We start from the raw sequence: 24314 nt of genomic DNA, 5'->3' as shown, positions 1-24314 counted from the left end.
CTGACTTAAAAATACACACAATGTGTTTGTTTTTAATTACAAAAAAAAGGTAAAAGAAAAATCCTTTTATGATTGTATTTATTTTTATTATTAATTTAGTTTAAAGGACCATATTAATGCTAACATGAGTTGTATGGGGGTGGGTGTAGCTGATTCAGACAGTTGCAACCGGCTATGTTACCACCCAGTGTTGTTAAGTGGACAGTGTTATGGGCGCCTGGTTAGCTCACCTGGTAGAGCAGGCGCCCATATATAGAGGTTTACTCCTCGGCACAGCTTCTACGGGTTCGACTCCGGTCTGCGGCCCTTTGCTGCATGTCATTCCCCCTATCTCTCTCTCTCCCCTTTCAAGTGTAAGCTGTCCTATACAAATCAAGGCCTAAAAATGCCCAAAAAAATATCTTAAAAAAAAAAAGTGGACAGTGTTATGGTAGCTGTCAACCCCCCCACCCCCCCTGACCTTTGAACTCTGACGTATGAAGGAGAGTCGATCCACGGAGCTGATATCCAGCAGGTCCTCAACACCGTCAGTCAGTCCAGAAAGAGAGGAACGTTTCAGCCAGTTGCCTGGGACATGAATTTAAAAAAATGTACATGAACAACACTGCAGAACATAGGAATGTAACGCCACAAATGTGTTGCACACACTGGGCTATGAAGGCAATTAAACATGCACACACACACACACACACAGAAAGAGAAGGGCAGAGCATTCCCTCAGTTATTGTACCGTCACATACATTTAACTCACAAAGATACACAGACTGAGGTTCATTCAAAAATGATACGAAAAGGTACAAAACTAACTTTTTATAATGCTGTTTATAAGAAGAGTTAGACAAAAGACCTTGGACGAGTGGTATTTGCAAACACACTTTTAAAGTATGTTCTGAATAACCAAAATATTAGTTTATTAACATATAAGAATGTTTCAATGACTGATAATAGCTTAGGAAAAATAACTAAGTACATGTTTATATCATTTTCATATCATTGCTTCATATCATGCTTTTAGTTTAGCTGTTACAGTGTTTGCCTTTGTTGGGCAGTATATGTCAGAGAAAGAAATCTGTACCCTCCATCCATCTGATACAATTTGCAAATACAATTTGACCCAGGCCTGTAACACTGTACACATTGGGGGAGAGATGACCAACACAAACAGACATGACACAAACACTGTATGAAGATGGTTATACATCCACATACGTAAGACAGAGAGTGTGAGTGGTAGGCGAACAGTCCCACGGCATGCTAAGGCACAAGAAGGAACACAAAACAGACCAAGGAGATGAAGTGACTCGGCCTCGCGGCAGGCAGTGGTCCAATGTTAGACAATACAAATCAGATCAGGTTAGAGTGAATTCCAAGGTGACAGCTGGGACAGCAAATGCAATGAGATCATGTATGGTCATGGAAATGCGTACTGTTACCAGATCTGATATGAAAAAGAATGATTTGGAAGCTTTGTTTGGCACTGAAATCATTTAAATAATTTCCTGTCTGGTTCTGTTTTTTTTTTTGTTTTTTTTTATTTAAATCACTTGTGGGAAGAAACCCTTTTGAGGCTGATGTTGCATTAAAGGTGCAGTAGGTAAGACTTATAAAACTAAATTTCTGTCATATTTCCTGAAACTGACCCTATGTTCAAGTAGAACTACATGAAGCAGGTAATAAAAAAAAATCCGGCTCCTCTGGCACCACCTACAGCCTGTTGTGCGACTTGCAAAAAACTGCGTGTCAATCACTGCTCATGCACACTCAATCAGCTCGTTCGAGACGAGCCAGGTCTGCGCAGAATCGATCACCGGCGATCGCCGCCCAATGCATGCCGGTTAGATTTGTGTCCAACTTGATCCCGACTTGCTCTGACGTCACGCACACGTGGGCAACGATAAACTCACGAGATCAAGGCGGCCGCAGTTCTGAGACGCAGGCAGCACAGTTGCTTTTCACCGACTGCAAGAAACACCGGGCTCTCAGCTGATCTAACAGCTGATTGGTTCAGAATCGACTCAACATGATGACGTTTTATATAAACTTTGGAGGGATTTTAACTGCTATTTCTCTGATTTTAAGGCTTATTCTGTACAAACCACATGTTGTGTGGCTGGTAGTTATGTTTAGAAGTCAGAGAGACTTTCAGATTACGGATCATCTACAGTGTGTTGTTAATTAAAATCAGCAACAGATCCCATGTAGAGCGTTTTGAGAGCTACTCTGTGATAATTAAAACTGCAGACTGTGTACAAGCTGATATATGGGTCTGATAACATTTTATTAAAATCGGAATCGGACCACAGTGTTTCTGTGACTTCCTGTTCAGCCTGCTGGCTGCTGGAATCGGCTGGAAACTGTCCGACTTGACAGCTGCTCTTTTTTCCGCCGCCCCCTGCTGCTGCCGCCTGCTCTTGTCCACTTTACAGGCGAGGCGCAGTTCATCTCGAACGAGCCTATTCATTCTCCCTTGCGGGGGGAGGGGCTTAGGAAACCATTTTGGGCTTAAGCGGAAAGGGGGGAGGGACTGAGAAGCTGTCGATGTTCAAATGTTTTGGCTAAGTCCTGGATCTTCGTAATCCTACCTACAGCAACTTTAAGGGCGAAAATATGGAGGAAAAATTATTCAAATCATAGTGTCATTTAGATTTTACACTATGGAATTTGGTCTGATTGACATTGTGCTAAATTAAATGATTTTTCTTATTATTTATTTATTTCTTTGTGCCCAAGCCCAAAAACATGACCTCCCCAAAATAAAATACTATTCTTGAAAACCTTTTCATTACATTGATAATTCTGGTCTCTTCTGAAAGGTAACTAGTCAAAAGATGTATTGCATAATTTCTGCTCTTACCTATTGGAAGCTTGAGTTTCTTGCGAAGTGAAATGCGACGGGATCTGGAACGGGAGCGCCGGTCAGTCGTGGTGCCAGAGTGGGCAGTGGTACACTCCGAGGTGTCCTGTTCCGATTGGCTGCTGGTGTCACTGGCGGCACTCTGCGACTTGAACATCTTCCTCCAAAAGTCCTTCCTGCCCAGCAGAGCACCCGGGATCTGTTCTTCACTGGAAGTACAGAGAGGGAGGGAATGTTTAGACCCGTGACCTCTTCTTTATCGAAGGGGCGAGAGGGAGCAACAGGAAGAGTTTTAAACTTGTTGTCCCAAGCGGAGAAATGGCAGCTGGGCTTGATATAGATGGTGCTATATGGAGATGCTTTGACGTGGACACTCACTGTTCGGGTGTCTGGGGGGGTCTACTGGAGATGTAGCTGCGACACTCATCTGCAGCACTGGACACCTGACCCTTCTCCCCGGACACACCCGCCTCTGACCTGCGCACACACACACCCCACACAGACTCAGGCCACCTGACCACCGAACGCAGTACTAAATCCTACCCATATAACTCTTCCATGACATTTTTTTATTCAGTGAAAACAGGGCTGGCACTCTGATAAGAACTCATTTAAGCTTAGATGTTTGGCCAACTGAGCTATTGTCTGATCCATATTGACCTATGAATGAAATAAATCCTAATTTATATTATGTAAGTAGGGGGTGCCTGGATAACTCACCTGGTTGAGCGTGAGCCCCATCTATAAAGGCTCAGTCCTTGCCACAGCGGCCGCAGGTTCAATTCTGACCTGCGGCCCTTTGCTGCATGTCATTCCCCCTCTCTCTCCCCCTTCACATCTTCAGCTGTCCTGTGTAATAAAGGCCTAAATCCCAAAACAATTATCTTTAAAATATTATGTAAGTAGATGTTTTGCAGTTGTTATACTTTATTCATCCCTGTGGGGGGAAATCATCATTTGTCATTATATACTTATGTAAGAATACTTTTTATCTACATTTGTGTGTCGTTTTTGCATGTTTACAATATTACATCATTTTTTGCAGTAAAAGTAAGTGGATTTTCTTGTGTATTATCAAAAAAAGAACAACCTAAAACCGAAGGAAATTGTTTTTAATTAGTGCATCATTTAAATATTCAATCCATTACATTGACTATCTCTCAAGACTATGCCGCTATTATGCAAATCCTTGATGTACATGTGTTTAAGTTTAATTATATTATCTTCTATGCTATTTAATTATATAAATTGTTTCAAATATTATTTTGGATTTCTAATACTGGAGGTTATAATTCCCATTTCTAAAATTCTTCTTAAAAAGTTAGTTCTATTTAAAAAAATTCAACACACTTTCTACAATATTCCTACACCTGACATGCACGTCTTTTGGGGAGGAAACCAGAGATATTGGAAGAAACCCAGGCTAAACATGCAAACTCCACACATAAGGCTCCAGTCAGGGGCCAACATGCTGCCCATTGCAAATCTTGTAAATCTTGCAATCAAGTCAGGTTATATTAACTGGTTTAACTGTAATGTCATGATTCAAAGGTAGTCCGAGGCAGGTCTGTTTTCAGTGTCTCATCTTTAGCCCAGTGCATTTAACTGGTTCCTAATTTACCACAGTCACAGATTATTTAATGCTGTCATGATGTGACTTTCATTTTTTAGTTTGGTCACAAAATGAGGCAAAAATATAGGAGCTGCCTCCTGGCAGGTCTGCCCCGTATGGCACCAGCCACATCATTTTGAAAATAAGAACATCAAATCAGTCACTCAAGCAAGAAGAACAGATGCAGACAGGACAGAAAAAAAACTAAAACAAAATAAAAACAGCCAGCAGTGATGAGAAAAGAAAAGAATAGAAAAGGGGGAAGTAAAACCTTATGCAACCAATCACCGTGATTGGATGAGAAACACTTTAAGGTTTCAGCTCAAGGACACTTCAACAGTAATCAACAAATGATTAGTCGAGTTCAGATTTTAATTTGAAAATATGATGTCATTAAGACCATTTCTGGCCACTGATTGGCCAGTACCTCCTGGGTCCAGGCTGTTTGGTCTCTTCCTTCTCTTCAGGTTTCTTGGTGGTGGCGACCTTTTCGGCGCTGTCCAGGAGCGCGCTCAGGGCCACCCTGCGGAACACATTTCCATGGGCCTCCTTAATAAACTGCACCAGCTGGCGGATGTCACAGTACAGACCCTGGGAAAGATGAGGTTGGCACACAAGTGAGAGAGTGGGATGTGTGAGTGGAATGGTGTGTGAACGAGAAAGTGTGGGGAAAAAAAGACAAAGATTATAGCTGCTTTGCAGCAATGGTCGGGCTGAGCATTTTGAGGAAGAAAAGGATAAAGCGGTAAAGGGAGAAGAGGAAGAGGAGAAAAATTGCAAATACCCAAGGGTTCTGTCAGCAGACATGCCAAACAGAGACATTCCTGCTCATCACGTTGATTATGCCCAAGGGTCTTCTAAAATTAAAATATCTCTGATTATATGTCTCCTATCCCCAAAGCATGATGCCAGAGTACACAGTGGCATGTTAACCTGGAACACAAACTAATGAGCTGATCATTTCAGACAGGTGTGTTGATGCATGCTACGTTTACACGTGGCCGGCTATTTTCATAATACGGACATTTCAACCTCTCCGTTTTCAAAAATAACATTGTGCACAGCTGTCAGTTTTCAGAAAAGTGTTCGTTTACACGTACCCGTGTATATATGCCGTCAATGGCATCAAGAGCACGCCAAACCTGTAGGTGGCAGTGTAACGAGAAGCTCAAGCCCACGTTAACCAATCAGAATCCCGAAAAATAGCAACAACAGCAACGAATCGCAACAAATCACTTCGTCTCTCTTCTCTTCCTCACTTCCTCGGCTGCCTAAACCTCCGTATCGTCTCAGTTTACATGCAAACGTGCAAACGAAGTTTTCCAAAATCTCCACTCTGGCCAGAGGTTTTAGAAAGAATCGTTTTCAGAGGCGAATTCTCCGTTTGCGTTTAAACGAAGGGCACAAACGAAGGGAAATGTCTCAGTTTTTCAAAATAACCATGTACGTGAAAACAGGGCCGCAGAGACACATCTAAAACATGCAGGGAATGTGTCAACAGCACAATGCCTGATTTGGTAAGATCACCTTGTAACACTTGGGGCTTAAACTCACAACCTTTGGTTCTGAGGGCAAGGGCAGATCTCAGTGAGCTATTGACTGGTGACAAACAAAACCAGCTTATTGGCATTAAATAGACAATGTGCAGGAGTGCATCAAAATGCAGAATTTTAAACTGTGAAAATGTATGAATCGCTAGAACATTCAGAGAATGTGTATACTTTGTCTAGACAGTATATAGATGCCTGTAATTTATTAAACGTGACTTTACTTAACTGGAACTGGACAGATTGTTAATTTGAATCAGGTGTGTTAATGCAGAGACACATATCAAACGTGCAGGGCAGTTGTCCACAGCACAATGCCTGATTAGATATAGTATGCTCATCTTGCAACACCAGGGGCTCGAACTCAGAGCCTTTGATGCCGTAGGCAGGTGCTGATCTCAGGGAGCTGTTATCTGGGTGATGATGCAACTGGTTAGACAAGGGGCGGGACCGCATGAAAATGTCTTTCAAAAATGAATTTATCGCTACAAAATTCAGAGAATTTGTGTACTTTGTTTAGACAACATAGAGATGCGTGTAATTTATTTTCACAAAGATCGACCATTGACAAACTGATGTTTAAAGATTTTGCCCACTAAATCTACAGTGACCTCAAAATGTTGTGATTTTTAACATGAACTAAATATTTAGTGTGGAAGTTGTTGTTTACACTACACTGTGGGCTCAATTTGTGATATATCCGCAATCTGAATAGGACATGTATGGAAAACTGGAGATGAAGTTTTCCAACTTTGCTGTCAATAGAGCCAAAATGTGGGAGAAGAGTTTAAGAAGTTTTGCAGTTTTTAAAAAAAAGTAGAGTGATGGACTCAAAATTGCTACTGGGTATAAGCAGGGGAACATTTCTGCTCTACTGGGGCTACAGTTTGACGCAAGTTGCGACGTTGTAGCATGTACAGTTCATTTGTTATGAATTTTTTTTAAATTAGAGATTTAGATGGCTGCTGTAGCGCCATCATCAGGACTATTAGCATACAAATCGGACTGATTAAGTTTGGCACAGGACTGGACTTGTGTGCAAAGTTTGGTGAGTTTCCGTGCATGGGAACATGGATTTCTTAGGAAGAAGAATAATAATACTGGCAATAACAATAGGGTCGACGCAGTTTCACTGCTCGGCCCCTAAAAATTGACTGCTAGAAGTTAAAATCAGGCTGATATTACTGTACACTCAGCATCAAACATTGTGTGTTTGCACGTCATAAACGGATGATATATGTGAGCATGCTCGAGTTTGTCAAGACAACAGCTCCAGCTTGTGAGTGGGTGGCCTCTGATCCTGTGCCATAATAAAGCCTGCCTTGAAAAGTGTGTCATCTCCCGCCAACGTACACCAGTCATGCCAGCCTTGAGGCTTTCTCAGCACCACGAGTGGTCATGGTACCGCAGTGCTCTTAGCGGAGAGATCCACATAGACTTAGAAATAAAAAAAATATGAAGATAGGGTATATGTGTGATAAACAAAAACATGATTATAACTTTTGCACCACTTATGTGACTGTAGGTTTTAAGGACCTATGCAGCTAAGCGTTAAATCAAAATCAAGACTCTCTATACTGCTGTTTTTTTGGCTTGATTAAATGTATTATTGTTGCACTATGACTGCTCTGAAACTGCACATCTGCACGTCTCTTATTTTGTAGTTTATTCTCCTCTTCATTGCGTTTTAAACATTGTTGTGTAAAGCACTTTGACTTGCCTCTGTGTTTGAAGGATGCTGTACAAATGAGCTTGCCTTGGCCTTGAGTGCAAAATATAAGGTCTTTGAAGGAACACTCAGCAGCCATCATGTGAGACACAAAAGGCAAGTTATTATGACTTTGTGAAAGGTAGGACTGCCAAGCAACTCATAGGATCTCTGAGCACTCTGGCGTGCTAGCACCAGTTGGAGGACAAATATACAGTATGTTGTCTGCTCAAGGTCTGTTAATGTAGGACTCAGTTGATGTCATTTCCAATTAATTAAAATAAAGTTATTGTCTTTATTCACACAGTGAGATGAAGTACATTCATCATGTATGACAAGGCATGATTAACAAAGGCGGCATAAGTGATTGTTCGTCTTTAGGCTCAGTACAAAATGAGCCATTGATAATGGCTCATTACATCCTGCAAAAGGAAATATGAGTGTCTGATTCTAGTAGGAGTACAACTGATATGTGGAGCACAGACTGAATCAAGGGAGAGCCACAAAGACTGATAGGGTGAAATGAAATCAGAGAGAGGCAGATGGAAGTAGGATTTTGCACATCACTCACCAGGTTCTCGGGGCTGTGCAGCTCGTGTGTGGTCGAGGCGCAGCGGGTGATGAGAGACTTGAACATGCATCCCACCACCACCGCCTCCATAGTCTGGGCCACGGACTTGTTGTCCCCCGTGGTGAAGTTGTTCCCGAAGCCTGCCTTGTCTGGAAGCAAGAGGAAGGCCGCGGATCCCACAGGGGTGTGGTTTAGTCAGCAGGGGGAGAACATTATTGACAGATGACCAGCTTGAGTATAAAACAGTAAGCCCGAACAACAGGGAGGGAAGGGGGGAGGGGGGGGGGAAGCATATGGGGGGGAAGCAAACTGAAAAGGATTCTGGGTGGGGGATAAGGAATACATGCAAGTGACTAAGGCCTGCTATAAAAACATAGAGTATGAGGCTTATTCTCTTGGTCCAGTTAAACTTGTTGTCTATGCAAAATATATAAGCTTATAAATACTAGATGTAATCATAATACAAGTCTAAATTTTGTTGCAGGCGAGTTTTGTCACTTTCGGAGCGAGTGAGGGGTGCAGCAATGGAAGCAGTGCCTAGGGAAGGGTCTGATCAGGTGAGTATATTCATCTTATTGCTATTATTAATGGCTGTTATTGATTATTGATCATGTGTATCTACCGATGTTTCTTTTTTTCGCCCTCCTGGACCTCTCACCTGCACTGCCGTACTCTGCAAGAGAAAAAAGGCGAGGCACAAGTTGATTGACATCAGGCCAGCACAGACATGTACGCGGTGTCAGAGTATGTGGCACCCCACCTCCTCCGGAAGGAGGTAAACTCGAGATTTTCACAGGCAAAAACAACACACACACACACACACACACACCAAAAAAACTAAACACCGTGCCCTGTTCACTTTGAGAATTAAAACAGTCATCGGTTCAGTAACTTGCCAATTGTACAGTTTGTATGCTGTGATTGTGCTGTTTGTATTTACCATGTACATAATACTTCAAATTTCAGTGCAAAACTGAATTGGCATGTACAATGTGTCTCAATGCTCAGCAATAAAGCCACTGATTGAGCAGAGATGTAATGGGCAAAGCTTTGGATTGGCAAGTGTACAGAATGGATGAGTGAGTAAGGAAGGTAGGATTCAGCTCATTGACGCAGATGAAGAAAAAGAGGGAAGATGGAAGCAAGAGGAGGACGACCAAAAGGGGGCACAGACAAGCAGTGGAAGGAGAAAGGGAAAAAAACAGATATATAAACAGTGATAGCGCTGAAATGCAAAGTCGAAGTGTGGGGTGAGACAGTGTCTGTACAATTCAGCTTTGTCAACTTTTTATTTTATACTACTCTGTAACAATTCACAATTCCATGGCTAACATGCTGATGTTATGCAGGTATAATCAGAGATGTTTTAGAACCCGAGACGCCCAAACTCAGAGTCATTTTCTGTGTCCGTGTCACGTGGGTTTCGCAACATCTCTTTAGGAGACTAGCTGCAGGTCCTGAGTCCATTGATTCCAATGGGAGAAGTGAACATAAACATAGATTATGACCAATTATTTCGGCCCATAGTCACCATAGTAAACATTGGACCCATCTGTCACAAGCCATGTATCTCTTGAACTTTGTTCGAGACCTTTTTCTGTCTCAGGAACAAACTCTCGCGAGATCTTGAAACACAGATGAGTGTTAACTAACGTTCGCGAACACCCTGACAAAACTAATTTTCATAATGTAATTATCTAATGTTAGCAACAGAAAATATGAATAAATTACGCAAATATAACTTTTAAATCCATCCACATGACGTTCACTACACTTTCAAACAAGGCCACACCCACTTAGGAGACAGGAAGTGTGTACCGTTTTATACCATTGGTGCAATTAGTAAGGCACTATCTTCAGTTATAGAGAATATTTAGTATAACGTGTGGACGTTCACTATTTTGGATGTTCACTATTTTGTTTTATTTAACCTGTTAGCATGCTAACATTGGCTTATTTGCACTAAACAGTGTAAAAAAGGAAAAGAATACAGCTGAGGGTGATGGGAATGTTGATAGCTTTGCAGGTATTTGGTCATGACCAAAGTGCCTATTAGCAAATTGTAGCATGCTAACACACTACATTAAGGTGATAAACATGCCAACATTTTACCTATTAAACATGTAAGCATTGTCAAGTGAGCATGTCAGCATGCTGACTTTTGCATTTAGCCTCATAGAGCTGCTAGGGTGGCTGTAGATTCTCGTTTCGAAATGATGAATCAATAATTTAAAATAAATTTCACCAGATTACTCTGTGAGCAAATAAAATAAAAAAAGAAACATTAGTTGCAGCCCTACTGCACAGAATATTGAGGGTTTTTTTTGTTACAGCATCCATCCTGACCTTAATCGTATCAACATTGAAAACCAATATTAGTCAAACCCAGTTGCACCTTAATTTGTGCATCTGTTAGTCGCGCATACACATATTTGTTTGTGTGTCACCATCTGCATCTGGTCCCACTCACACACACCACCATACTTACTGTCAGTAATGGGCTCCATGCAGAAGCCCAGCAGTGCATGCAGGAAGTCCACAATGTTATTGAGAGAGTCTTTGTTGACGTACTCGCGCATTGTCTGTCGAAACTGCACCTTGTCTAGCTTATAAAGGCTGGTCAGGCAGTTCTGGGCCTGAAAGGAAAGAATTGGAACAGGATGTATTAGACAAATAAGAAAAAAAGTCAGTGAGAAATAAAGTGGCCTTCTTTGTAGGATGTGCTATTTCCATAATTTTTTATTGATTCTCATGAAAGATATCAGCCGTCGAGATATTGAATTTTATTCCTCCAATACAACTTAATATACTGTAATAATAAAAACTATTGATCAGCATTTGAAATTGAACTGCAGCTGCTTCTCATTGAAGTCAGAAACTCAGCTCAGCGCCCTTGTAGCATTCATTTTGGTTGCATGAAACTTATCACACCAATGGAGCAATATGGTTAATAATCAATGGAAAATTAATATGTCAGGCACCACAAGCTGTGCTGATTTGTGGAAACTGCACACATGCACAAAAGAGGGTCAGCTTAGGCAGGGAAAAGAGTCTGACCTGCATCCTGAGGCGATCTCCAGAGAGTCCACGGTGTCCCTCGCCACAGCCGTAGGCACAGCCCAGCGACTTGACTATCTTTATCAGCATGGTCAGAGCCAGGCGGTGTGTACTGAAGCCAGAGCCCTCTTCCTGTTTTCATGGAGAGGGAGTGTAGGACACAAACATGAACCCCATATTTAGATATCCAATGTTTATAACCACTATGACCCACTTCCAAAGTACGGACAAACCTTTTTATCATTATCCTTGTTATTCTTCACATCATCCTTGCTCCCTTGCCCACTCCCTCCACCACTTCCCCCTCCTCCTCCACCTCCACCTCCGCCTCCGCCTCCATCTCCTCCTCCACCTGCTCCTGCACCCGGGACTGCCCCGCCTCCCTGGGCGCCTCCTCCGAGGCCCTGAGCAGCTGTGTCTTTGACTCGTGCCTCCTGGTTCTCCTTGTTGTCGGGCTTGGACAGCTTCTTGCCCATGCCGGGCACCACGCCCAGCTGCAGCAGGAAGTCGATGATGTTGAGGGCCACGTCGCAGATCCTGGAACTGATGTCGTGGCTGAGGACGGCATAGAGAGCCCGCAAGACAGCCTGAAATACAAAAAGAAATTGCTTGTTTTGTCCAACCAATGGTGAAAAACCTACCAGAATGCAAACTGGAAAGCCTTCATGAGCTAGTAATACGTTGGATCATTGTTACATTGTATTAATTTGCAAAAGAATTTGACTTCTGAAGTCTGAGAAAAGAAAACATTAAATTCGGTTTGGACTCCCACTGGTGTCCTTGCTGGTAAGTAAAGGAGCAGAAGGCCAATGACTTCAATTATATGTATTTGCTCACAGGGATCATTTACTCACAGTAAGGTCCAGCATGCCGTTCTTCAGCACAAAGTTATTGGTCCCCTCAATGTTCTCCCCTTCCTCGAGAAAGGAGTAGTTGATGCAGGAGTCGGTGAAGCTGCGCGGCAGGTTGGCGCAGGCCAGAGGCTCCACGGGGATCTCAGGGACAGTCACAGGGTTACAGAGTTTCTTCATGTGCTCGGTGAAGAAGTCGGCGTAGCCAACGTTAAATGACGCCACCGTGGTGTTGAACGCTGCCATAGTAATAGTGGAGATCTGAGATCGAACTGTGGGTGGCAAAGGGAGGCAGTGAAGTGCAGCTAGATAAATGCTGTCATGCATTGTTATTACATCAGGCAACCACGACCGTGTGTGGGATAACATGTTGAATGCTCTATTGTGTTTATTTTCAACTCTACAACATCTTTTTCTTTACCTGTACTCAAATTCTTCTTTTTATACAGTATATTTTTATATCTACATTGTGCTGACAAATTAACCATATAGAGTCAATCATGTCGGAATAAACTCTCCTCTATAATTATCTAGTTGTTTCTAAGTGAACCTAATAGCATGCATGGGATGCAGTGTGGAGCAGAGCCTAAAGCCAGCACAGTTATTTGTATGTAAATTAGCATTGTCACAGGAATATTACAGTTATATAAGCCTGTCCTATTTCTGCTCTGCAGGTCTCAGTGGAGCCAGCAGCATCTGGCGTTTATTGTAGCTGATGGATAGGAATATGATTGTGTTTGTGTGAGTTTTCATCTTACAGCGGTTTATCTTGTATTTTTATAAAAAAATAAAAATAAAAAGTATATGTTTGATATTACTCTTACATTCTGCAAGCCAAAAATAGTTATTTTCTGTTTTCTTTGGTTTACTTTACCTACCACCACCTTGTGTGCTGTATTATTTGGAAATATGGCATTAGCTTATTTTGGCCTTGTTCTCAGACTTAATTTGCTCTTTTCTTGGTCACAACTTTCTCTCAGCTGATCATGGTCTTAAAACCAATTCAACTAACCCCAGCTCTGCCTCTCCTTACCCTCTCTGACGGTGTTATCGCTGTGGCTGTTGGAGTGGTCGGGCATGTCTCTGAGCAGAGAGTGGTGGGAATGAGAATGTTTGGCGCTCAGGCTGTCGGCGTCTGCAGCCGTGTCTGTGCTGCCCCTCCGTGTGAATTTGCCTGGAAAGTGATGAAGATACAGATAGATATATTAGGTTGAATAAAACACACACACATTCAGATCCAAACACACATAAAAATGCCAGCCAACTGTCAGCCAAATCCTCATTAATGCATTTGTCCTGCACATATTGGGCATTTTTTTTAAATGTCATCCTGGCAATAGGGCTCATTTGAAGCAGCAGCTAAACTAAGTGGTCAAGGATTACATCTGCTGCTCACTACCCAGCCCACTGGACCCACTGCAGTTTGCCTATTGTCCCAACTGATCAACAGACGATGCCATAGCACACATCCTCCATACCACCCTATCTCACCTGGAAATAGAAAAGGAAGCTATGTGAGATTGCTGTTTATTATCTACAGTTCAGAGTAACACTATAGTTCCCTCCAGGCTCGCCATAAAGCACAAGGACCTGGGATTAAACATCTCACTGTGTACGTAAATCCTTGACTGGCAGACCCCAGATGGTGAGGGTGGGCGGACATACGTCTTCCACCCTCATCCATAACACCGGAGCACCCCAGAGCTGTGTTCTGAGTCCCCTGCTGTACTCTCTGTACACAAACGATACTTTTAACTTCCAACACCATCATCAAGCTGTGGTAAGCCTGATCACAGACACAGTGTACTGTACGGTTGTTTGTGACACATAATTATAAAGTTTCTTCTTTCCAAAAAGACACCAATGAAAAGGCCTGTCTGAAGGAAGTACCTACTTCTGAACATCCTTCAGACTAAACAGACAATAGTGAACTTTGGGAATAAGCAGGGAAGGATGTATCCCCATCTTAATATTAACAGGTCCTTGGAGGAGAAGGTGTACAGCTTCAGGTACCTTGGTGTCCACATCACCGAGGGTCTGACCTGGGCGCTGCATACTGACTCAGTGGTGAAGAAAGGCAAGGCAGAGACTGTTTCAGCGTCAGAAGGCCCTGTAGAGTGGTTCGTTCGGCTAAACATTCAATAGGCGGTGCCCCACTCTGCCTAAAGGACATTTACACCAGGCGCAGCAAGAAAAAGGCTAAGACAATCATTGAAGATCAAAACCACCCAGGTAATAGCCTTTTCTCACCGTTGAGGTCGGGAAGAAGGTACCAGATACATCAGGTCTGTACCGACAGGCTCAGGAGGAGCTTTTACCTACAGGCCACTCAGATCCTACACAAGGTCATTGCCTAAGACTATACCCAAATCATACACGTATATTTGACAAAAAAAAACTGATTGATTGAATTGATATAAAAGAGTATGGTGAAAGAGGGCAGTGGGTTTATGGAAACAAGGCTTTAAAAAGTCACCAACTCTCGATAGTGTCTTTGTGCCTTGAGCAAATTTTAATCACACTTCTTAATAAGACCTAATAAGAAATACCAATGTTAATGAACTGACCTAATTCACTAGCTGACAGCCAGATCCAGGCAGAATGCTATGACTCACCAAATGGGAGCTTAGGGGAGAGAAACTGCAAACTGGTGACATGCAATCTATTCTGATGATGAACAGCACTCTGCCTACCCATGATGGTGGCCTGCCAGCCCCCGCGGTCCAGAGCCCGCCGATCATCACCCAGGCCAGAGAAGCTTCCAAAGGAAAAGGTGCTGCGGGTAGGGGAAACGTCCAGGTGGTCCTCGTGGAGCAGGAAAGGAACGCCCATTCGCCGCTGACGCTTCTTCCCTGTGTAATGGAAGGGGATGGAGCCCTTTCTCTCACGGTCCTCACGCCGGTTCTTAAACTGAAACAGAACAGGAGGAGAAGGGCTTCCAAGTAAGAACTACAATACTCTCAGTCCTGCATACTTTTCTAATGTAAATGTTATGTTATTCTTCTTGACTACAGCATGAAGTAAACATACTCTAAACACACTGTGTCAGTTCAGTGGCAAGGAAAATCTGTTTTGTACTTGACCTATATATGTGACCTATAGCTAAAACTGCCTTCCTTGCCCTTATCCATCTTGCTTATCTGATTTTAATCTGCTACATATAACATTAGCATGTTAGCATAAAAAAGGGACCATCTGGATGTCTGGCACTGACCTTCTTGAAAATGTTCATGCCCAGGTCCGAGGAGAGGTCAGGGACTGCCTGTCGACGGAGGTTGGTCAGAGAGACCTTTGTGAACGTCTCCGTGCTAAGAGATTTCTCCTCTTCATTGCATTTCAGACTCATATCCTGCAAAACACGGCAGAGGATACAGATGATGTAACGGTTAGTGCAGCATGGATATCTGAAGGACTTCATGAATGTATCTTTGCGTCGTTGAAATTTGTCATTTACACCGCGCAAAACAGACATTACAAATATATAACAACTATGTTAACATGTATATAAAGACCTCTGCCAGGAAATCCTCCCTTGTCCTCCTGATATTACCTGAGTCTTGTGGGTGTTGACCAGTGAAGGCGTGGCAGCCACCATCGAGCTGCTGCGTGGGCGCGGCAGAGGGGTGACCAAGGGTTCCGGGGTTCGTTCAGGTCTTTCCTCCAGGATCTGCCTCAGGCGCTGCAGGTAGTACATCAGGGCCCAGTGCACACCCTCCTCTGTCCAGTGTGGCTGCAGCAGGCAGCGCAGCACCGCCACATCAAAGTAAGTGGCATAACGGGCTCGTTGGGCCAGGGAGGTTGGCAGGCCGGCAGGGGCTGATGTCCTTAAAGAAGAGGGAAGAGACAAGGTTGTTTTTACTGGTTTGACCCACTTGTATCTAAGAACACCACCCCTTTTTCACACCTAGAATAGTGTGACCACAATGTCTGTTACATGTTTAGTAAGTTTATAGTGATTTTGATATTGGTAAAGAAGGATAAAAGTAAGGCTGTCCCGTTGAAGTTTTATAGAGTACTCACTAATTGTGAAAAGTAGTGTCTTTATCAGTTATATACTGTAACAAAAATGCAGACGTAGAACTGAAATGTGTAGAAAAGAAATGTGTTTTGTTTACATAACTTAGTGAAAGTGTAGATGTTGTGTGTGAATGATTTTGAGTTGTTAATAAAACCAACCAATCAGAAGCAATCTGGAAAAAGACACGATATGCCCCGTTTCTTCATTGTTTCTGTTTCACCTGCTTCATACAGGTCACATACAGTATATCTGCCATCGAGGTACCCATTCCTGGGACCCGTAACATATGCTACATGCTCCTTTATCCTGAAACCAATCATGTGTGCCATGTACCAAACCTGTGAAAAATTCTATACAAAATTCTAATTATTAAAAAAAAAAAAAAAAAAATGTTTTTAGTGTTACTGACATGCCAAATTATATTGGCCTAACTTAAAAAAAATTCAATTTAACGAGTTAGTGACATTATAGAAATCTGACAACTGCCTAATTAATAGTTAAATTAGAGATCATGAAATAAATATAACATAAACTTGAGCGTTTTGCATCCGTTTTAGCCTTTCCAGTACTGTCACACATTCTTTTCTGTTATATTAGGGCGTTAGTCATTAACGCCCGCCACACTGCTTCATTAATAATGCATCAAAAGTGGATGGTAAACAAGGGCAGAGCCCCCCTCTAGCATCATTGGGAGAGCAGCGGGGAGAGAGGGAGCCTAAGACCTTCATGAGTCCACTATAAATAAGCCGGAATGAAGGTCAGCGGTTGGTGAGCTGAAGAGCGTATAGAGCGCCGCACACTGTGGAGAAACATATTGATACCAGGAGAGAAGGAGAGAGAGAGAGAGAGAGAGAGAGAGAGAGAGAGAGAGAAACAGAGGAAGGCATTTAATCTTGTAGCTGTTGTAATAAATGGAGCAGGAAGAGATGGTCGATTTCTACATGAATCACTTTGAGAGCGGACAGCAGAGGGAGGCCGTATCATGTTTCACTGTCTAGCCAACCACATACACACTGCCTGCGTTACTCCTGTATTAATAATTTGTCTCTTCTACTAATCTTCTCTGCACTCTACTACTCTTCTTCCCTTCTCTACCCTTCGCTGGTACCTACTCTACTTCTCTGCATTTCACTCCTGTACGCTAGTATCTCTACTCTATTGTTCTCTGCACAACAATACTCCTCTCTTGCCTACTCTCTTCTACCTTTCCTACCCTCTCTGTCCTATTCTAAGTGGCCTTTCTAAGTGTTTGCACATACGCTGGCAGCAAGCAGGGGCCCGTTTCAGGAAGGATGTTTGACAAACTCTGAGTCTAACCCTGAACTCTGAGTTGATTTACCCTGAGATGGGAAACTCGGTTCCAGAACAGCTGATTTGAGTTGGTTCAATCAACTCAGAGTAGGTTCACTCAGAGTTAAGCGCATGCACCACCACAATAAAAAGGCAGCATGAATGGAGCCATGATACTACGATTCACGTTTCAGAGCGAGGCACACTTGTCTGACGGTTCTGCATTTGCAAAAAACATAATGTGACACAAAGAATCTGCTGGGATGTAAGAGCATGCCCACGATGGGTGACGTTAGTGTTATGAGGACGATAAGGTATCCACATATCTGATGGACTGTGAAGAAAAACGATACCTCTCAAATAGGTAGTTATCTGGAAATGAAAATAAATCTAGTCGGGCCTCAATATCAGCTTCCAACATATGTTTAACTCCCTGCGAAGTAATAGAGCTTTTTCATCAATGGGATCATCGACAAAAGTACATGCCATGTTCGAGAAAAAAAACGTTTTCTAATCTGCCTAACATAGTTAATAAACCAACATTAAACCAACCATTTTTTTTTATTTATGCAGATGACAACACTGCTGTAAAATGCGCCTGATACAGACTGAATGAACGAATGAGGAAATGAAAGAGCGCTGTGTCAGAGGGAGGAGACTGAGAGAAACTTGAGGTTTATTGAAGAAAACCTTCTCCCGACCAGGTTAGGTTCACAGACTCGAAATAGACACATAGAAGGTATAGCATAGATCTAGAAGGAAAGGAAGGTCCCTAGAAATAGAGACATGGATAGACGGTAAGCATATGCTATACCTTCTATGTATCTTTTTCTATGTCTATGCATAAACATATAAATAGACACAGAATATGCTTGCATTTGCTTAAACTCTTCTAAGTCTCTAGGGACCTTCCTTTCATTCTAGATCTATGCTATACCTTCTATGTGTCTATTTCTATGGCTATGCTTACTGTTTATGTGTCTGTTCCTGTGTCTATGAGAGCAGCATGTGGCTCAGAGTGTAGGAAGGGTTGACCCCTTGGTCCTAGGTTGCCAAATCAATCCTGGCCTGCTCTTCCACATGTTAAATCCTGAAGTGCTCTGGTACGACGTTGTGTTTATTGTTAACATTACTGACCTTAATATTTAGTGCACCGCAAAAGAGTCAAACACGCAACTTTTTGAACAGATCACAAGGTATTTATCATGCTGAGCTATTTCTGAAGCTGGAAATGTAGCAGTTGGAAGTTGTATTTATTGTTCACATTACTGAGGAGAAAAAATGAAAAACTGTGATGACAGAGTTGGAACTTGACCCTGCAACCTCAGAACATCATTCCAGCTACTTATCCTGGTTAGCTATTCCTCTGACTTAAAACCAAGAGAATTATTTGTTGTTCACAATCTGTGCCTAGAAATAGACACAAGCATAGACATAGAGATAGAAATATGTTCATGCTCTACCTTCTATATCTATGCTATACATTCTATGTATTTGTGTGTATTTCTATGTCTATGTCAATGCCTACCTTCTGTCTATGTGTCTATTTCTAGGCTGCTGTTGTGTCCGGTTGCCATGGAGACCGAGTGACGAAAGCCACCCCAGGCCCTTCGAGAGGCCCAGCCCCTGACTCCATGCAGTAGGAGAGATGCAGCAGCCAGTGATGCAGCAGCCAGTGGTTGCCATGGAAACTGCCTCAGCATCAGCAGTGCTCTGAGTGGAGCACGATGCGGCGGCAGATGAGTAAGCTGCATTAATCACAGGACCTGATAGCGGAAATGATTTTATCTGGGCAGCACGGCAAGAGTATGAGCTACAGATATAACTCTGATAGGGCTTCTGAGTTGACAGAGAAGAGGAAAAGATTTGGATTCAGAGGCTATTTTGATTAGATCCTTGTATTTAAATCTGCTGATGTGGGCCAACTGTATGGCCCAACCTCTTTGCAGATCCATACAGTAGGAATCCAACAACTTGAAAGCGTGAAATAAATTCCTTCTTACACTTAAATCCCCTCAAATTTTATCTTGCTGTACGCCTAATTTACACACATACACACACACACACACACATACACAACAGCTTAAAATTCCCACCACCAACACTTATAGAAAGCAATTAATCTGTCATTGCTGAGTGTGTGCTGCAAAACAATAGGGATAAATCTCTTCCTTCCTGCATTACCACGTGACTGCTCAAAAATCCTTTGGTGTTGGAATGTATGAGGGGTGCTTATGGGAGGAGGGGTGAGGGCTCATTTTGATTTGCAGTCAGTTGCTGGCTGTCATAGTGATCACGAAAAGCATTGGAGAGACTTATTTGGTTGTCAGAACGAGTTGAGATGAGCAATGGCTGGCTTATCAACCTCTCAGAGCCTTCTCCCACATCACTCTCTCAGCCCACTGGTTGGGTGATTCAGAATGATGACAGGCCAGCCATGATAAACTTAAAAACAGAAAACGGCCACATGGGATGTGCTGAATGTAAATGTTTTGACGTGTTGATCTGGGAACTCTCTGCAGAGCTGGTATTTTCTGGTAACGCAGTGCGTCATATTCACGCAGTTTTGCAGAATTCAAACAGCAATCATTGATCGCAAACATTGGAAGTAGCTATTAGAGCTATTGTGTTATTCATGGAATTTCCCTTTTTTTGCATGACTTTGCTTGAAAATCAGACTTTTGTTATACAGAGTGACCGTTCACTGCCAGCCGTGCCGGTCAAACCTGCCTTGTCTGTGCCAAAGTGAGCACAGATTGAGCGTTCGTTTGGCAGTGAAGACCAAACAATGCCAGACTTGCCGTGGGCAGAGCCAGGCCATGTTGTGCCAGGCCAGTGATATTGCCAGCATTAGACATGTAGCACATTACTTCAGCATAATTACCCTGGTTATGTGGACAAACGTCAGATAGGTCTGCTAATGCTCAAGCAAGACAAGGCTCTATTCATTTGGGTGTGTGTGTGTGTGTGTGTGTGTGTGTGTGTGTGTGTGTGTGTGTGTGTGTGTGTGTGTGTGCTGACTGAAGAGACAGTACTGCTTAGAGCAACACATTACACAGGGGAAGGAGGAGCTATTCATATACAGTAGCTCTCACAAGCTAGTGGAGCGAGCTGGGCTGTGCAGTGTGTTCGACAGACCCCGCCGCAGGGCTAAATGTTTAGCCATCAAGAAGATGATGGCACACGCTCTGTGTCAGTGCGGGTCACCGCACTGCTTCAACGCACAACTGGCTTCTTGGGTACATCACAAATATCAAATATAACTGCATGATTTCACTCACTTAAGACCGTTCATGTTGCGTGAGACAACCTCTACGTGTCTCATATCTGTATAGATTAATAGCACAAAGTTTCTTTAAATTGCGTGAAGAAAAAACAGCAACAGAGTCACTGAAAACCAAATAACTAAGGTCTTATGGGTTTACATGGAAGGACGTAATAATCCAAAATTAATTTCTCAAATTAAATTTTCTTTCATGTGAATTACAATTATTTTGTTTTATTATTATTGCTAATATTTTATTAGATTTTAGTTTTTATATTTGAGATATGTTTGACATAATTGATGTATTTCATGCATTATTGTCTCTGTACTCCTGTTTTTGGGGTACTTTTGATTGAGTTTTTATTGTCTTCCGCTTCAGTTATTAACAATTGTAGTTCTGCTTTCAGCTCTGCTACATTGCTATTCTTGGTAGTATATTGTAACTGTTTTTCCAAGTATCATTTAGCGTTGCTACCTCCTTTGTTCTTGCTTTATCCCATGTATTAATCTGAATCTAGGGTCTAGATAGATGGTGTCCTATTCCCAAAGTGCAAAATCCTTTGAGACCAACTGCCGATATTGGGCTACATGAATGGACTACTAACTTGAGTTATTGGAATTTGTTTTGAATCCCTACAGTCCATTATTACAGTTTGCCAAAACCCCAAATGGCAAGCTATTTTTATAAGCCATTGCAGCACTTTTATACAAACCATTATGTACAGTACTTTAAAGTGACACCAAACCATATAATAAAGTTTTCCCTTGTTGTTCCAACCCAAATAAATGTACCATATATGTGAGCACAAGCGTAGGAGAAAGAGAATGGTGGATGGAAAGTCTAATTTATATCTATCATGTTCACACATCCCATGTGGAGTGGCCTTGTTATATTTACCTATACCCTGCTTAACAATAACTCTGAATGGGTATGAAGCTCCAACATAACCCCAGAATAAAAAAATGAATAATGCACACACGGGACCAAAAGTGCTTCTTGAGGGAATCGATGACCAGTGCTTACTTTTTCTTGGAAGGGCCTTTCACCGGTGGGGGTTGTTGGGAAGGACCACCTTTCTCGACTGAGTTACCACGACGACAGCTGCGCTCTCCAGCTGCGGGGGAGGAGGAATCTGATTGTGCGGCTTCGCAAACCACCTGGAAGCCCTGTGGGTGGGAGGGAGAGATGGACAGATACTGTAGATGAGTGGACAAACAGGCAGAAAGAGGGACAGACAGTTCCTGATAATTAAAGGCTCTGAGGTTGGAGTGGGGTTTCTCTTATGACCCTGGCTAACTACGCCAATGCTTCCGAATGGCTGGTGCTAATGAATATTGGCCTCCAGCCTCTGGGGGATGTTGTAAGGGGGAGGGGAAGAAGCGTCAGAGTCTTGCCTGAACACACTAAATCAACATGGGATTCAAAAGCAGACAAGAGCTGAGCTTAAAATGCTCACTCACCATGGGACCCGGGTTGCCAGATCCACAGGGGCTGCACTGGTTGTTGACTGGGGAGTTCCTCTTTGCTGTTGAGACAAGCGTAGCAGATTACACATCTTAATTATGAAGAAATAAAAACAGATTAACTCTTACAATGGATCTATAAGGCTGTAAGTAAGGATTTTTCCCCCACCTGTCACAATGTTTCTGACGGGTTTAATAAGTGCAGTAAAGGCAGGGATGTCAGGCTGGCGGTGCTCCCACATTGGCTGCCATATTACTAGTCCGCTGGCCAATCGGAAGGTCAGGTCTGACTCCTTAAAAACAAGTGACATACAGTACCGGTATTTAGAAACTCATTTATAGCGGAAGCAGTTTTTTGCACTCCTTCTCAACTATCATCATCATTATTATCATCATCATCATCCAATCAAAGCAAGAAGCAACTTGCAAGTTGTATTATCTTAATAAACAATGTCTTGAAATGTTTAGATATTACCGTGCTGTTGGATTATTTTAAAGTGTACTGCTAATATGATATGATCACTTACAAGATACAGTAATTCATTATTCAGTTGGGAAACACAGCGCCACAGAGTATTGTAACCTGACCCTTGTATCTGTTTGTACACACAGATCAATAGCCATAGGATGTACCTAAGTACAGTATGTGTGTGTTGATAAAGAAAAGACTAAAACTGCATAGTAACAATGGATGGTATTCACCCTGTACATTGGTTTTCTCTTATAAGAATCCATTTCAAGGCTGTACACATTTGTACATTTCACCAGGTACAGACCTTTATCCGATGAATAAGCGGAGCATACAGGAACACAAACAGCTCCACTGTGGCCATACTCTTGTGGAACAGCTTGGTACGAGCATGCTCATCCTCCTCCAGCAGGGAACCGCTATGCTGGGGTCCTGACCCCCCTAGGACGGAGCCAGAGCATGAGCCGGGAGCCCCTGGGGACGATCCCTGGTTGCCCACAGGCTGAAGGAAGGCGCTGCTGCTGCTGCCCGCAGACCAGCCGTGGCCCAGGCTGGGCTCGTGGTTGCACTCCTGGGCAGCATCCAGCAGCATCCAGTGCAGCGTGTGAAGCAGCTTGGTCTCGGCCACGCCCAGCTTGTCTTGGTGGCCTGTCGAAGGGTCAGAGTCCAGGGATTAATGTTAGTGAGGTAATGAATGGACAGCATGAGTGGGGCGGCGTGGATGGTATATATGGTACTTCATAACTTCTGGTGATGACGAAAATATCAAATCCAATTGAATAATGACAACATGCATTGCCATATTTTTTTGCTGACGTCGTGAAGACCCATGACTTTTACCATGACTCAACAGAAACAATACAGGCCAACAGATAATTGATTGAGAGTGGAAGTCATTTTGAACCAAAAATGCCAAACTTTACAGTGTTCAAGCTTTTTTAAATGTGAGGATTTGCTGCTTTTCTTCGTCTTCTGTGCCTGTAAACTAAACATCTTTTGTTTTTGGACTGTCGGTCTGATAACACGAGCAATACAAAGACATCACATTGGGCTTTAGGAAATTTGACATTATATAGACCAAACATATAATTGTTAATGACAGCCCTTCTATCAGTTATACTTTTTTTCATAATCAATGCTCTTGTTATGTAATTATGAATCTGGAATTTGGGTGCTTTAAATAGTCAGTATGTTCATTTTCTGAAAGAACATCAATTTTGTGTTTTGTTGAATCAGGATAACCTGTCAACTCAATGCCTAAAGCATGGTAATGTGTGTGTTGAGTGTCCTCACCCAGCCTGTTCCTGTTGGACAGCAGAATGGAGGTGCAGTGGAGTACATGAGGCAGGGCTGCCTGGACAAGCTCCCAGCGGGAGATGCTCTGGATAGCCTCTGACAGGGCCGGCGACAGCCCGTGGAGCTTATTCTCCACCAGCACCCGCTCAAAGGACTGGGGAGGCAGCCAGAGAAAAGGAGAAAAGAGACATCAGCCAGAAACTAAAGCCTCTTTCTTTGACTATCTAAATGTCCCACATGGCCTCAAGCAAGGCAATTCCTGTGGGAGAGACACTGGCAGCTCTGTTTAGATCCAAAAGGGATCTGGAGAAG

General features: G+C 42.8%; 1 protein-coding gene across 1 annotated transcript in view; it reads right to left on the bottom strand.

Annotated features, from left to right (window-relative positions):
* unc80 (unc-80 homolog (C. elegans)) overlaps positions 1-24314 on the bottom strand; it is a 55548-nt gene that overhangs the window by 30423 nt on the left and 811 nt on the right. The window contains exons 3-20 of the mRNA XM_078244160.1: positions 24000-24156; positions 23014-23354; positions 22407-22530; positions 22235-22299; positions 21798-21940; positions 15751-16024; positions 15415-15549; positions 14894-15110; positions 13234-13374; positions 12204-12472; positions 11583-11936; positions 11350-11481; positions 10781-10928; positions 8293-8441; positions 4894-5057; positions 3233-3331; positions 2855-3063; positions 461-567 (exon numbers count right to left, since the gene is read on the bottom strand). Coding sequence (XP_078100286.1) covers positions 461-567; positions 2855-3063; positions 3233-3331; positions 4894-5057; positions 8293-8441; positions 10781-10928; positions 11350-11481; positions 11583-11936; positions 12204-12472; positions 13234-13374; positions 14894-15110; positions 15415-15549; positions 15751-16024; positions 21798-21940; positions 22235-22299; positions 22407-22530; positions 23014-23354; positions 24000-24156 — 3228 coding nt within the window. The remainder of the gene's footprint in view (positions 1-460; positions 568-2854; positions 3064-3232; positions 3332-4893; positions 5058-8292; positions 8442-10780; positions 10929-11349; positions 11482-11582; positions 11937-12203; positions 12473-13233; positions 13375-14893; positions 15111-15414; positions 15550-15750; positions 16025-21797; positions 21941-22234; positions 22300-22406; positions 22531-23013; positions 23355-23999; positions 24157-24314) is intronic.

The sequence above is a fragment of the Sander vitreus genome, chromosome 24 (genome assembly GCF_031162955.1).
Source record: "Sander vitreus isolate 19-12246 chromosome 24, sanVit1, whole genome shotgun sequence".
NCBI classification, from domain to species: Eukaryota; Metazoa; Chordata; class Actinopteri; order Perciformes; family Percidae; genus Sander; species Sander vitreus.
The sequence above is the reverse complement of the archived record's forward strand: the minus strand, read 5'-3'. Positions and strand labels throughout refer to the sequence as shown.